This window comes from Salminus brasiliensis, chromosome 1 (assembly GCF_030463535.1).
Source record: "Salminus brasiliensis chromosome 1, fSalBra1.hap2, whole genome shotgun sequence".
Lineage (NCBI taxonomy): Eukaryota > Metazoa > Chordata > Actinopteri > Characiformes > Bryconidae > Salminus > Salminus brasiliensis.
In genome coordinates this window covers 31,178,458-31,193,241 of record NC_132878.1, presented here as the reverse complement: position 1 = coordinate 31,193,241, position 14,784 = coordinate 31,178,458, and the positions used below count along the sequence as shown (strand labels likewise).

The window sequence follows — 14,784 nt, the reverse complement described above, 5'->3', positions numbered from 1 at the left end:
ATGGTGATATGCAATAATGGCAATGGAAAAGGTGTGTGAGGGTGATGATGATGAAAGGCTACTTATGAAGCTGAAACTGCTGCTGTTACAGATCATATTGATGATGGAGCTGAGGTTGCTGATTAAATGCCGCTGCATGTGTTCAGACTCTAATGAAGTAAAAGACTGCCACACTTGTCCCTCTCCACAGGACCCCACAGCATCAGCCTCTCCCTGCACTCATCCCTCTCGTCCTCTTCCTCCGATCCCTCTCTCCATGGGTGAATAAATAGATGCATTCAGAAAAGGCGCCGGCTGTAATTGCCTGGTAGGGATTGCCATGGTGACGGGTGGCTGGATGCCCAGTGAAAGGGGGGGGGGGCATTTGGGCAAATAAGAGGACAAGGGGTTATTGAGTTGGCATTACACAGAGTTACACACACTGACAGCTGAAGATTTGCACTCTCTAGAACTCTGTACTGGATGTCTCACATCAATATATGCACAATGAAATAAAGTCCTTCCGTAATAATCGAAAAGCTGTAGTTCCAGAAACTCAGGCCTCGAACTCTGAAGCTGCTGAAGTCCTTGGAATTCCACACCCTACACCCGTAAGGTCATTAGTATTGTGAAGGACCCCACTCATCCCTCACATGATCTTTTTTCACTGCTGCCGTCTGGCAGAAGGTACAGGAGCATCTGTGCTGTCACTGCACGGTTCTGCAATAGCTTTGTCCCACAAGCAGTCAGACTTTTAAACAACAGAGACTAAACCCAATTCTTGTCCAATCTGTACCCTTTTTGTTGTAAAATGGATCTGAATTCCTTTTCAATCTATACCCTGTTTCTCATTCAGTCTACAGTGGGGAAAAAAGTATTTAGTCAGTCACCAATTGTGCAATTTCTCCCACTTAAAAAAATGAGGGAGGCCTGTAATTGACATCAACCTCAACTATGAGAGACAAAATGAGAAAAACAATATGAAAATCACATTGTCTGATTTTTAAAGAATTTATTTGCAAATAAATGGAAAATAATTATTTGGTCAATAACAAAAGTTCATCTCAATACTTTGTTATATATCCTTTGTTGGCAATGACAGAGGTCAAACGTTTTCTGTAAGTCTTCACAAGGTTGGCACACACCGCTGCTGGTATGTTGGCCCATTCCTCCATGCAGATCTCCTCTAGAGCAGTGATGTTTTGGGGCTGTCGGCAGGCAACACGGACTTCAACGGCCTCCAAAGGTTTTCTATGGGGTTGAGATCTGGAGACTGGCTAGGCCACTTCAGGACCTTGAAATGCTTCTTACGAAGCCACTTCTTTGTTGCCCTGGAAGTGTGCTTAGGATCATTGTCATGCTGAAAGACCCAGCCATGTTTCATCTTCAGTGCCCTTGCTGATGGAAGGAGGTTTGCACTCAAAATCTCACAATACATGGCCCCATTCATTCTTCCATGTACACGGACCAGTCGTCCTAGTCCCTTTGCAGAGAAACAGCCCCAAAGCATGATGTTGCCACCCCCATGCTTCACAGTTGGTATGGTGTTCTTTGGATGCAACTCAGCATTCACTCTCCTCCAAACACAGCGAGTTGTGTTTGTACCAAACAGTTCTACTTTGGTTTGATCTGACCATAAGACATTCTCCCAATACTCTTCCGGAACATCCAAATGCTCTCTAGCAAACTTCAGACGCGCCCGGATATGTACTGGCTTAAGCAGGGGAACACGTCTGGCACTGCAAGATCCCTGGCGTAGTGTGTTACTGATGGCAGCCTTTGTAACGTTGGTCCCAGCTTTCTGCAGGTCATTCACTGTGTCCCCCCGTGTGGTTCTGGGATTTTTGCTCACCGTTCTTGTGATCATTTGTGATCTTGCGTGGAGCCCCAGATCGAGGGAGATTAGCAGTGGTCTTGTAGGTCTCCCATTTTTGATTATTGCTCCCACAGTAGATTTCTTCACACCAAGCTGCTTGCCTATTGCAGATTCAGTCTTCCCAGCCTGGTGCAGGTCTACAATTTTGTTTCTGGTGTCCTTCGACAGCTCTTTGGTCTTCACCATAGTGGAGTTTGGAGTGTGACTGTTTGAGGTTGTGGGCAGGTGTCTTTTATACTGTTAACGAGTTCAAACAGATGCCATTAATACAGGTAATGAGTGGAGGACAGAGAAGCCTCTTAAAGAAGAAGTTACAGGTCTGTGACAGCCAGAAATCTTGCTTGTTTGTAGGTGACCAAATACTTATTTTCCACCATTATTTGCAAATAAATTCTTTAAAAATCAGACAATGTGATTTTCAGAATTTTTTTTCTCATTTTGTCTCTCATAGTTGAGGTCTAACTATGATGTCAATTACAGACCTCTCTCAACTTGCACAATGGGTGACTGACTAAATATTTTTTCCCCACTGTATGCCTCTGTTCTTGTCCAATCTGTTCTCCAGCTTCAGTCTAATCTGTCCACCAATTCTGGTTTTAAGCTTTGCCCAATTTCCTCTCCAATCTGTATACAATTCATGCCCAGTCTATACCCCATTTTGCATTAAATCTATAAATTTTCTATAAATATTCCTGTTGATTCTCACCCCAATTCTGATCCAAATTATATTCCTAATCTTATCCGATGTATATCCCAGTGCCTGTCAAATGTGTACGTTTCATCTAATATCAAATGGATACACATGTTTTCATCCAGCCTGGCTCTTGGTTCAATTCTTGTGTAATCTGCCTGTGGCAATAGTGATGAAGTCCAAGTTAAAGTGTGTGTGTGTGTGTGTGTGTGTGTGTGTGTGTGTGTGTGTGTGTGTGTGTGTGTGTGTGCACCAAGATCTTAGCATCTCATCAGTTAGCTCAGTTCACTCCCATGACAGGCTGGCCGAGTGGCTCTGCTGCTCTTTCATTATGGCTGTGTGAGATGAAAGATGACAGAGATCTGAAAAAATGAGATCAGACAGAGACAGAACTGGACTGATGCTGGACTGACCTAAATTGTGGAATAGTTTTGTGAAGGAGAAAAGATGAAAAGTGTCTTAGTTCAGAGGAGATTAAGATCAGAGGCCAGACAGACGGACCACTCTGAGATTTGAACAATTGTGTGAATTTGTATCCTCTTGTCTGCTTAGACTGAGCAGCAACCTCTGCTTAAATGGTTTCTGGTGTGCAGTTGCTGATAAATCATGTGTAGCTGATGTTTATGAATACAGCAGGTTTGAACCTAAGCATCTTACTGCTGCTTGCTACATTGTATAGTGTTAAATATAATAAAAAAAAAACTTCATCAGTATAGCAAAAGTAGACCTTTCTGTTTTTTGTCTGATTTGTACCCTAGTTCTCATCCAATGTGTGCTACAATTTCTGCCCACTTTGTACCCCTGTTCTTATCCAAAGTGTACTCTAATCCTTGTCTGATTCTTCTCCAATCTTTACCCCAGTTCTTATCCAATGTTTACTCTAACCCTTGTCTGATTCTTATCCAATCTTTACCTCAGTTCCTATCCAATGTGTACTCTAACCCTTGTCAAATTCTTATCCAAAGTGTACTCTAACCATTGTCTGATTCTTTTCCAATCCATACCCCAGTTATTATCCAATGTTTGCTCTAATCCTTGTCTGATTATTTTCCAATCCATACCCCAGTTATTATCCAATGTGTACTCTAACCCTTGTCTGATTCTTTTCCAATCTTTACCCCAGTTTTTATCAAGTGTGTACTCTAATCCTTATCCAAAGTGTACTCTAATCCTTGTCTGATTCTTTGCAATCTTTACCTCAGTTCCTATCCAATGTGTCCTCTAATCCTTGTCTGATTCTTTTCCAATCTTTACCTCAGTTCTTATCCAATGTGTACTCTAACCCTTGTCTAATTCTTACCCAAAGTGTACTCTTATCCTTGTCTGATTCCTTTCCAACCTTTCCCCAGTTCTTATCCAATGTGTACTCTAACCCTCATCTGATTCTTATCCAAAGTGTACTCTAACCATTGTCTGATTCTTTTCCAATCCACATCCCAGTTATTATCCAATGTGTACTCTAACCCTTGTCCAATGCTTTTCCAGTCCATACCCCAGTTCTTATTTATTCTATTCTCCAATTTCTGTCCAATCTGTACTTCAGTTCTCATCCAATGTGTACCAGAATTCCTGTCTAATCTCTACAGTAATTTTATCCTATTCATACTCAACTTCTTGCAGAATCTGTTCTCCGTTCCTTGTCTAATCTATACCCCAGTTAATGTTTAGGTCACATGCCACTGCTGTTTATAAGTAAACAGTTACAACCTCAGCACAAATGCAATGTTACTTCTACTGTATATTGGTGTACATTGATAAGCCATAACATTAACACCACCTGCCTAATATTAAGTAGATCCTCCTTGTACCGCCACAATAGATCTGACCATTTGAGGCATGGACTCCACAAGACCTCTGAAGCTGTCCTGTGGAATCTGGCACCAAGACTTTAGCAGTAGATCCTTTAAGTCCTGGAAGTTGTGAGGTGGGGCCTCCATGGATTGCATCAGTGAGCCATAGGTGCCCATGACCCTGTTGCAGGTTCACTGGTTGTCATTCCTTGGACCACTTTTAGTAGGTACTGACTACTGCATTACCAGAAAGACCCACAAGGAGCACACCTGATATTTTAAAGATGTTGATTTTTATCAAAGCTGGCTCAGATTCTTATGTTTTCCCATTTTCCCTGCAACACCTTCAAGAACTGACTGTTTACTTACAGCCTAATATATCCACCCCATGGCCGACGCCACTGTAGATGAAGATAATCAATGTTTTCCACAGCACTGGTCAGTAGTGCTAATGTCTTTTTGACATCCTTTCATTGTAGACTGTAATTTCTCAGTTTCCAAGAGCTAAACTAATAATATAATAATAATAATAATATAAGATAATAGGAAAAATACGGTATTGGGAAATCTTCCTATTTAGACAAACACATGACTGATTAAATGGGTTCTTAAGATGTAGAACACACCATATTTTGTATGTTTAGCTGGATGTCTTTATCTATGCAGTCATAAGTGTTTTTTTCCATTTTCCTTCATCTCTTACTTTATTTCTAGTTCAGGCTGTAATCTCTCTGTTCAATCATTCGCAACCAAAAATAGAAAAGCTAAACAAGAGCACATCTCTCTCTCTCTCTCTCTCTCTTTCTTTTTTCTTTTCTTTATGCCACAAACATGGTTCTGAGCTCCAACTGTCTAAACTGTTCTCTAATCTTCAGTCTGTCTCTTTAGATCCCTTTGCTTCTGTCTTTGTGTGTGTGTGTGTGTGTGTGTGTGTGTGTGTGTGTGTGTGTGTGTCTGGCTGTTTATCACATAGTGTATATGTCTGTGTCTGTGGGTTTCGTGCTTTAGATTTCTGCACTCATGCCTTCTGTGTCTGCAGGCTGGATGACACACGGCATCATGAGACAGCAGCGATGTCACACCAGCAGCCAGAGGGACACACACTCAGAGACAGGAGAATAACCAATAGACTTTTACTGTATGATCTGATCACTGCTTTTAGGCCTGAAGAGAACAGTCCATCGGTACAAACATAACATGCGTCCTTATGTGACTGTGGTGGTTGAAACACCCATTACTCAAAAGGCCACTAGGACCAGTCAGGAGTCTTTAAGCAGGTGGACAGTAGAGAACCAAGTGCTGCTTTACTGAAGCTGCGTTCCATAGCCTAGGCTGCAGCCCAGGTAAGCTGCATTTCTCTGATGCTATGTCATAGAAGGCAGTTCCAAAGTGAAGGACCCTTCATGTACAGCAACTGATGTCCCAGCCCTCGGTTGCCCACGATTCTCTGTGCACATACAACAACAAAACAAGAGGCAGGACCTTCCAATGGCATCACCATGCAGCCTGGTTAGACTGTTCCATTTGTTTGACCAGCAGGCTGCACAAAAGCGTTTTCATAGGTCCACAACAGCGCCTCTTCTACCTCAGACAGCTATTGGAGGTTTGGTATGAGTCTCTGCATCCTCGGAATGTTCTACACCTGCACTGTGGAGAGCATTCAGATGAGTTGTATTCCCAATTCCGATGTAATCAGGTGAACTATAATGCCTATGTGCTCATGAAACACATACTGTATGTCAATATCACAAATAAGATTGTGAGGGTCTGAATCCATGGTCAGTGGGGAAAAATAACATAGACTTATGTATGAAGAAAGTAATGATTACAAGCCATCCCACAACAGCCCCCCCCCCCAAAAAAAATCCCAACTGTTCCTTACTGATAAGAAGTAAGAAGATTCACTCATTCATCTTCTTGTCCACTTCTACACAGTCAGAATCGCAGTGGGTCTAAAACCTACCCATGAAAATCCATTGCAGGGGAGCACACACCAGCATTTCCAGCATTTACTCACACCTTGGAGAAGTTTAGCACAACCAATGCACCTACCATGTGTGTTTTTGGGAAAGTGGGCGAAAACCGGAGCACCCCGAGGAAATCCACAAGGATACGGGAAAAACACACCAAAACTCCTTCCAGACCAGAGTTATGCCTCAGCTATGCCTCACTCTCCAACCATTACGCAGTGTTTCTGGTTACAATTATTAAGCTGTCCTTGAGTGTTCATGGCAACAGTCCAGTGTATTTAGTGTTTTTAAGACTGAATGCTTCTAAAATATTCATTGTGAAGTAGTTTACTGCTTATGAATAAATAATGTCTGAACGCAAACTGGCAGACAGGTGGCCCGAGACTTCCCATTAAAAACTGTATTAATATTCATAAGTAACCTCACTCCAGATGAAACAAAGACCACAAATCTGCAGACTTCACAAGCCGAAGGAGCTCAAACGCACTGAACTGGGGCACTGTAGCCCCCACAGATTTGAACAGCCTGGTGAAGGCGTTTAGCCTTTCGCTCTTTTGTTCTCTTGTATGAACTACATACAGCTCTACAATATCAGGAGCTTAGCTTTTTTGATATAAAATATGTGCATTTATATGTGAATAACAAATAACACATTTCTATGTAAAAACAATATGTGAATGTGAATGATTTCTTGTATAGCATATTTCCTTACTTGAAATGTTGAGCTCCACTTTCTGAACTAAAAACTGTCATCATTTTCACACAACCGTGCACCTGATAAACTGAAATACTAAGCTCTGCTCTTATTGGCTGCCCTGTTTTATGCCTCAAAAAAACAGTCTGGTCTTAAACATTCCCTACAAAAGGGCAAAGCTACAGTAGGCTTATATACGTATATGTAGGCTTACAGTACAGGACAGTAGGCTGTACATTAGGCTTATACACAATAGGCTTTTGAATAAAATAGCATTGCAACATGCAAAAAAATGTTTTTTATAAAGCACTACATGAGTTTATTAACAGCTTAGGGCAGTAAATGCAGTGCGAGACATTTGATATGAATGAAATTGTACCAACATGAGGGTCTAAGACTAAAGTGACAGCCTGTTATTTCATTTTTATCAGCATATGTACAATAGCAATATAGTAATACTAGTGCAATACTATGACTGAATGGCTGAATGCTAAGATGCTAAAATAAGAGCTATTATTTAAAAAAGTAAACTTCTGCTGTTTCTAGTGGTTGAAAATTCAGTTCTGCTGCGTTAATGATAAAATAGAGAGGATCAGTTTTACATGTTGGGTGAATGTTATCCAAATGTTATCTCTCCCACTAGTCCCTGTGCCGATGTCTGAAGCAGAAAAGCTTCCGATTGGCTGCTTTCCACCCTACTCACTTCTCACTAAGCCCCGCCTCCGCACGAGGAGCTGGTTCTGCACCCCCTAACGTGCAACGTGCTGGGAGGGTGGAGACTGGCTGATTTTCAGAAGGAATGTACTCAGTAAATAAAGTCTAGTGTACTGATACAAAGACCCTTAAACTCAAGTGATGGACATTGGTTCCTGTTCTAATACTGCTGCAACTTCAGTGCGAGTGGGAGGGGCTAAACTGTTATGTGTCAAATCCACAGGGCTTTCAAATTGGCTTATTTTCATTATTTTCAGTTTAATTTTTATACATGAACCATATGGGCCGGGGAATCAGCGGCGGGTTTTGAAGTTTAGAACTGCTTTACTTACAAACAATGAGCATGCTTCAGTTTTCTATGATACGGGGCCTTTAATGCTGGGAGTTGGGAGAGTTACAATGTGCAGTGTGTGACGTTCTGGGATACATAATTTTTCTTGCCATCGAGTAACATTGTTAGTACTGTAAGTATTGTAAGTTACGAGAATGGAAGCTCTATGGTGTGGAGGCCAGGTGGTTTAGCTGAGGGCTGGAGCTGAAATGTGATCTTTGAGCTCCTGTAAAACTGTGATTTTACAGCCAGTGTAATTTATAGATATCTGCAATGTTCCGCACACACCACTTACTGATATACAACCTCAAATCAGCATGCTTCCAACAAAGCAGATAAGGAATGAGATAGTATCTGGCTTCTTTTATTGATTTACTGTAGGCTCTGAAGCCACATGTGAACAGAAGACCCACGTGCAGCCCAAGGGTTAAGAAGCCACACCCAGAAAAGGCAAACCCACCCCACATTTTTTGCTCTTCTAAAGTCTACATGCACTCATAATGTACATGAATGTGCTGGCAATGTTGGACTTCCCATGTTACTTATTTATTTATTTATTTATTTATTTGAACAGTTCTTTTTCTATGGCAGAATTAGTGACAACACACAGCCTTTATAAAATCAACATAGATTTTATAGATAATTAGTGCACAAATGAATTATTTCAATTACATTTTTTGGATTTCCTGGCACAGACCCAACTTATAAGCATATACCACATATTTAGGGTTGAGGTCAGGACTTTTGGAAGGCCATTCCAAAAGCTTCACACTTCACACTAGCCTGCACTAGTCCACCTTCATTCATCATTATTATTCCAACCACTTTGTGCTAAGTAAGACCCCAGAGCATGATGCTACCACCACCATGCAGGACAGCTGTTGCCCTTTAGTTTAGGGCCCTTTTGGTCAAGAAGGTTTGGGTACTGTTGGCAGAACAGCACTTGTATTTGAAGGCTACCTTCATAGGGACTTCAAATAATGAACCTAGAAAAAGTCTTACGAAGCAGCAGATCTGAGCTGTTTGCTCCAGCGTTATTCGTTCTCTGGCAGATCGTTTTTACATTGGCGGCAGGGGCCGCTCCTGAACACGGGCGAAAAAAACAGATGAAACCAGGCACAGTGTAGGAGGCTGAGAGTGTGGAATGTCCGCGTCTGCTGCTAAATACAGAATATAGCACCACGCGTAGCAAAAAAACACAAAAGAAAAATCTTTATTAATACATCGCCATTGTGGCCCCCACCTACCCAGGAGAATGACTCATCCATCCAGTCTCTGTTTAGACCACATACCGCAGACTTCAGAGATGAATAAACTACAACACACAGGAGTGGAGTGAAGGAAGTGGCAGCATGGTTTCATTTAGCTTGTTTTAATGCATCATTTGTTGTCTGATAAAACAGAAAGTTTACCCCAAGCAGGCGAACGGAGGTCATTTCATTTATGTGAAAACAACAGAGCTTCAGTTTAAGGGCCTGGTGAACAGAGATATGCAGCATCAACGTAAACATGTTTAAAAAAAATAAAAAAAAGGAAAAAGTGAAAAAGTAAAAGTGTGATCAGGTGGTGAATGAAGACGCGTCCATCTGATCGGTGATTAAGGCCACTTTGGAAGTGGAGACATGAAGAAGCACAACGAGAAAAACACACAGAATACATCAACTTCAGCTCACTTTGCTAATATAGCTCATCATTCACTCTGTGTCAGGATTCCTCTAAAAACTAATGTATCAATTAAACCAGTTTAAAAAAAAACACACACACACACACACACACACACGACCATCCTTCAGTCATATCAGCCTTTGATTTGGGGCAGCGGTGTCCAGTCTTTCCCATAAAGACCTGGATTTTCATTTCACACAAGCTGGATGAGATCGGAGGAGCTCCAGCTTGGTTGGGATGAAAACCTGCAGTGGGTAAGGACTGGAAATTTTGTGTGTGTGTGACATTCTAGAGTGTATAGTTTGCTGGTCTCATTGTGTATCTGTAAATTATGGTGTAGCATTTAGTTGGATGGCTATGCTGTGTGTGTATCTGTAAAGGTTTTGGTGTCTGTGTGTGTATGCCAATGAAGGTTACAATATGTGAATGTAAATGTGTTTGTGTGTGTTAGTGAAACACTTTAGAGTGTTCAGTTAGATATCCACAGTTTGCTGGTGTGGATGTGTGTGTGTGTGACTCAGTTCTCAAAAGGGTTCTGAGGGATCCCCAGATGGTCAAAATTATGTCTGTCTTGGGGTCCTTGAGAGCTGGATTAAGATCATCTGGTGTTACTTATTGGCATATGTGTGTGATATTGAATCACTTTTGACTGATCAGTTTGCTGAAGTGTGTGTGTGTGTGTAAAGTCTACAGTTTGCTGGTTTTGCACTGTGTATCTGTGAATGAGTGTAATTCAGTGTTTTGCTGGTTGTGTGTGTATCTGCCAATGAAAGACAACAAGTAAGTGTGTCTATGTGTGTGTATTGGAATTTGGTAGGCTGCTGGTTGTGTGTGTGTTGAGGCTAAGCTCCTGTGTGATGAGTGCTCGTACTGCTGGTTGCTCTAATAGTGTCTTAAAGGCCTTCACACGCCTCTGAATACACACTCTCTCCGCCTGCAGGCTCCTCTTTACCAGCAGCGCGTCACACACACGGCCTGCAAGAAGCACAAAAACCAAACACAAACAAACAAACAAACGAGGTACAGCAATTCAGCACATCATGATCCTTAACACTCAAATTAGCATCGGCTGTAACAAATCACACACACACACACACACACACACGCAATTCTACACTACATAACATCATCATATCTTAGCAAGTGAAAACATTTGAAATGTAGGCAGTGTATCCAACACGTCTCCTTCTGAGATTACTGACACTAGTGGATGATTCAGTGGTTCCTCTTTGCTGTAGTAGTTGTTAGTGAAATGACCTCACAGCACAGTGTTTAAAGAAGGTCCAATCAGCTGCAGTGTGGGGAGATCATTTCACTACAAACAGAATCACCTAAAGCAGTCCAAATCAACACAAACAGCTTATAACCTCCTGTATTATATATTATATATCCTATAAATTATATATATTGTTGCTGTCCCACAACAATATGTATATAAATGTTTGACAGAATTTAAATCTGGCTCTTCTCATTTATACTGGGTCATAAAGTCCATGATGAAGATAGCAATAGAAAGGCTCCAGAATGACTGGCAATAAATCATATTACAGTGACTTCCTTTGAGAGCTGAGAAGGTTTTCTTCTTGCCTGTAAAGCTGCTGCTTTTTTTGCATGACAGTGACGGCATATAAATAGTATAAACTGTATATAATAAGAAGGTGCTTTTAGATGTATTACTCAAAAATCGTCAAGAATTCTGTGAATTTATGATATGATAATTTTATGATGTAAATCTCTTATCATAATCATAATAAAATAATACAAAATGAATAAACTGCCATGCTATATTCACAATTGGGAAAAAAAGTTAAAAAAAATTATATATATAATTATTATTTTTTTATATAATAATTAGAGAGAGAGAGAGAGAGACCTTAACTTTTAATGGAACTCAATGCAAAAAGACTTAATACCAAGGCATTTTGGAGCATTTCTATTGGTCCATTCATCATAACATTTTAACACAATCTAAAGAAAAACTTGTGCTTTTTAATTACAAAGAAAAAATGAAAAAAAAACAAACAAACAAAAAGAAAACAAATAGTTTCTATAAACACCACCATCCAAGACCTAATTTACTTTCATTTGCATAAATATCTCTATATATCGAGTTGTAATTCATTTGTAAGATATCTAAGCCTATATGCTTTCACTTGCTTGGACACATACAAGTAATATAAAGTGACAAATATCCTTTGTAGCGCTTCTGGATTCCTTAGTTGATCTTTGGAGCTGTTTAAGTGCACAGATCCGTGCTACTGTTCAGGTTGTGGAGAGTCAAGTGGTTCAGAGATGCAGTTCATTTTAGTTTATTTTCACTGTAGGTTTAGTGGTTTTGCGCAGCGTTGATTGTCGAGTCGAGCCGAGTCTAGACTGTGCACTGAACAGTGCACCAGTTGTTTTTTTTCAAAAATTTCCTTCTGTTGCGCTCTTCACCCCCCCCCCCCCCCACCACCACCATTATCTATCAATAGTGATAGTGCAACAAATAGCCAATTAACACCCCACCCCTTTACTCCAAATGTACTGGATCAGTGTGTGTGGTTTCTGCAGTTTGCTTTGCTTTAGTTTTAGTACTGGAGCCATAAGGATAATCAACCGCTAATTGTAGCTAACAAGTAATGGAAGCTTATACCCCACCAATTAGCATTAGGCTGACTCACACCTAAATCATAGCATACCTTACCCCTTGTTTCCAAATAACAGTGATTCAGCGTCAGAGGCAAGTCTATACCACATAAGCAAATCTATTAGAGGCTACTGAACACCTCCACACACACTGAGAGGAGTGTATGATTATTTATGCTAGTTGGTGGGGTAGAAGCATCCATTACTTGTTAGCTACATTACTCTCATAGCTCCACCAAACACATCTTTGCTGATCTAAGGGGGGGGGGGGGGGGGGGGGGTGCTGTAAACCTGATTTCAATTGTACACACAAATAAAGAACAGAAAGGCCCTCTCTCGGGCAGGACACTTGTGAGCGCTGCAGGTTTGACGCTTGTACGAACACACAGAAAGCTGCATAGCGAATATTCCACTTTCAAATCCAGCTCAGCCCCCTCGTCTCTGACACACTCCGTCCCTCCGCTCTCCAGTTCCCTGAGCTCTTATCGCTCCATAGCGCTCGCTCTCTCGCCCAGAGGCAGGGAGGAGGCATGCGTGGCTCCAGCGCTCCGCCCAGGGGTGGGTGGGTGAGGGTTCCGGCTCAGAGGCCACGGGGTCATTTGTTGGTGGTCAGAGGGGGCGGGGCCTCATCTTTCGGCGCCGCGCCGTTCTGCTGTGTCTCCTCCATGTACTGCTGCACAGCCCGAAACACGGCATCCTCCACCAGCCTCTTACTCAGACTCACCAGCTCCTCATCGTCCAACTCAGGGCCCCGCTTAGCACCTATATACACACACATACATACAGAGCGGTCACTAACGCCGGACGAACGCCACACAACACATGCTCATTCCATGCACGCACATGCCTATTCCACTACAGCAAGTGGGCAGATGCATGCAAAAGTTTAGGCACCCCATTCAAATGATGTGATATTACTGTGTGTTTACTAAATTTTACATATTGATTGAATATTAACCATAAACAGTGAATGTGTGTTAAAACGGTCAGAAAAATTTAATATTACAAAGAAAATTAACAATATGGCATCTGAACAAGGGTGCCAAATGTTTTGCAAAGCTCAACATCCAGAAAAGGAGCATGTGGATGGAAGTACGACTAAGGCCAACCTACAATATCCCTATGATCACTTAAAGGGGAAGTTCACCAATCCGTTCAGAGTGGTGGTGAATGGAACCAGACATCTGAAGAGCTTAATACCTCTAAAAGCTCTCTCACAGAAAGTTATTAGACTAAATGTTTACAGTGCCTGATGCCCAAGACACCGTTTTACCACAGTTTTAAGAAGACTGGTTTGAAAGTTTATTGTAGTGGATGGATACATACAAGTTCCAAGGAAAAATAGTCCCCAGAGAAAATGTATTCGCTCACATTTGCTGCAATTTTACTACTCTCAATACTCCATCTAAAACGTGTGTAGATTCACTCTGTGTTGTAGTCATGGCAACCCCTGGTTCCTAAGGTGCCCATCACCACCACCAACAGAAAGAAATCTAGCTCAGGACGTTTCTCTACAGTGAACCGTTTCACACCAAACCCCAGGTTAAAAAATTGGTGAAATTCCTTTTTAACTAATGAAGGCTTCCCACAGGGCTCTGAAACCAGTGTGCCTTAAGAGAAAGCAACTTCACATGGCTAATAGTAGCAATGTTTGCTAACACAAGGCATTCACAAAGCATTCATAACACGCCCACTTAGGACACATACATTTACAAACACACACTACCTCTCTTCAACAGGTTATAGTGCTTTCCTGGACCACTTTTAATAGGTACTGACCACTGCATACAAGGCCTGCTTGATGTTTTGGAGATGCTCTGCCCCAGCCATCTATCCATCACAATTTGACCCTTGTCAAAGATACTCAGATTCTTACGGCCAAGTGATAAGACATCACTTTCAAGAACTGACCGTTCACTTGCTGTCTAATAGGTAAATCCCACCCCTTGACCAGGTGCCACTGTAACCAGATAATCGATGTTCTTCATTGGAGTAAAGTGCACCTTTGCTGACAAGGGTTCAGTTGAAGCTTAGACAAGTATTGCTGATAGAACAGGCCACTCTGGAGCAGCTGCACATGAGCTTAGGGTCACTGTGCCTAATGTCAAATCCAACTCATCTAACAGAAGAGCCGTGATGGATCTGACATTTGGACCTAACACACTTGAAGCACTTCATTCACAAGTCAGGTAATAAACTGCTCTGACCTTCTGACCTGACCGGTATTTACCCCAGCTCAAGGTCACATGGTGCTTCTCTAAAGGGATCTGTATGAGGGGTCACACTTCAGTTCCTATATTGAAATGTAAAGTAGTGGAGCCGGGTTGTCTGACGTGATGGAGCTCCATCTATCAGCTTTAAGATGAGCTGGAGTGGCAGAACTAATCATCCAACATCAGTACCTGACCTAACTGATGCTCTCAAGACTGAATGCAATCAAATCCTC

At 41.6% G+C, this 14,784-nt stretch overlaps 1 protein-coding gene across 3 annotated transcripts in view; it reads right to left on the bottom strand.

Annotated features, from left to right (window-relative positions):
* Nucleotides 1-9,240: 9,240 nt before the first annotated feature.
* Nucleotides 9,241-14,784, bottom strand: part of LOC140554426 (A-kinase anchor protein 7) — a 42,246-nt gene continuing 36,702 nt past the window's right edge. For 2 of the 3 annotated variants that reach the window (XM_072677407.1, XM_072677426.1), the window contains one exon: nucleotides 10,596-13,100. In XM_072677407.1, the coding sequence (XP_072533508.1) occupies nucleotides 12,934-13,100 (167 nt within the window). In that variant the 3' untranslated portion in view covers nucleotides 10,596-12,933. Of the gene's footprint in view, nucleotides 13,101-14,784 lie in introns of all 3 variants that reach the window. The other variant, XM_072677417.1, reaches the window with a different exon arrangement.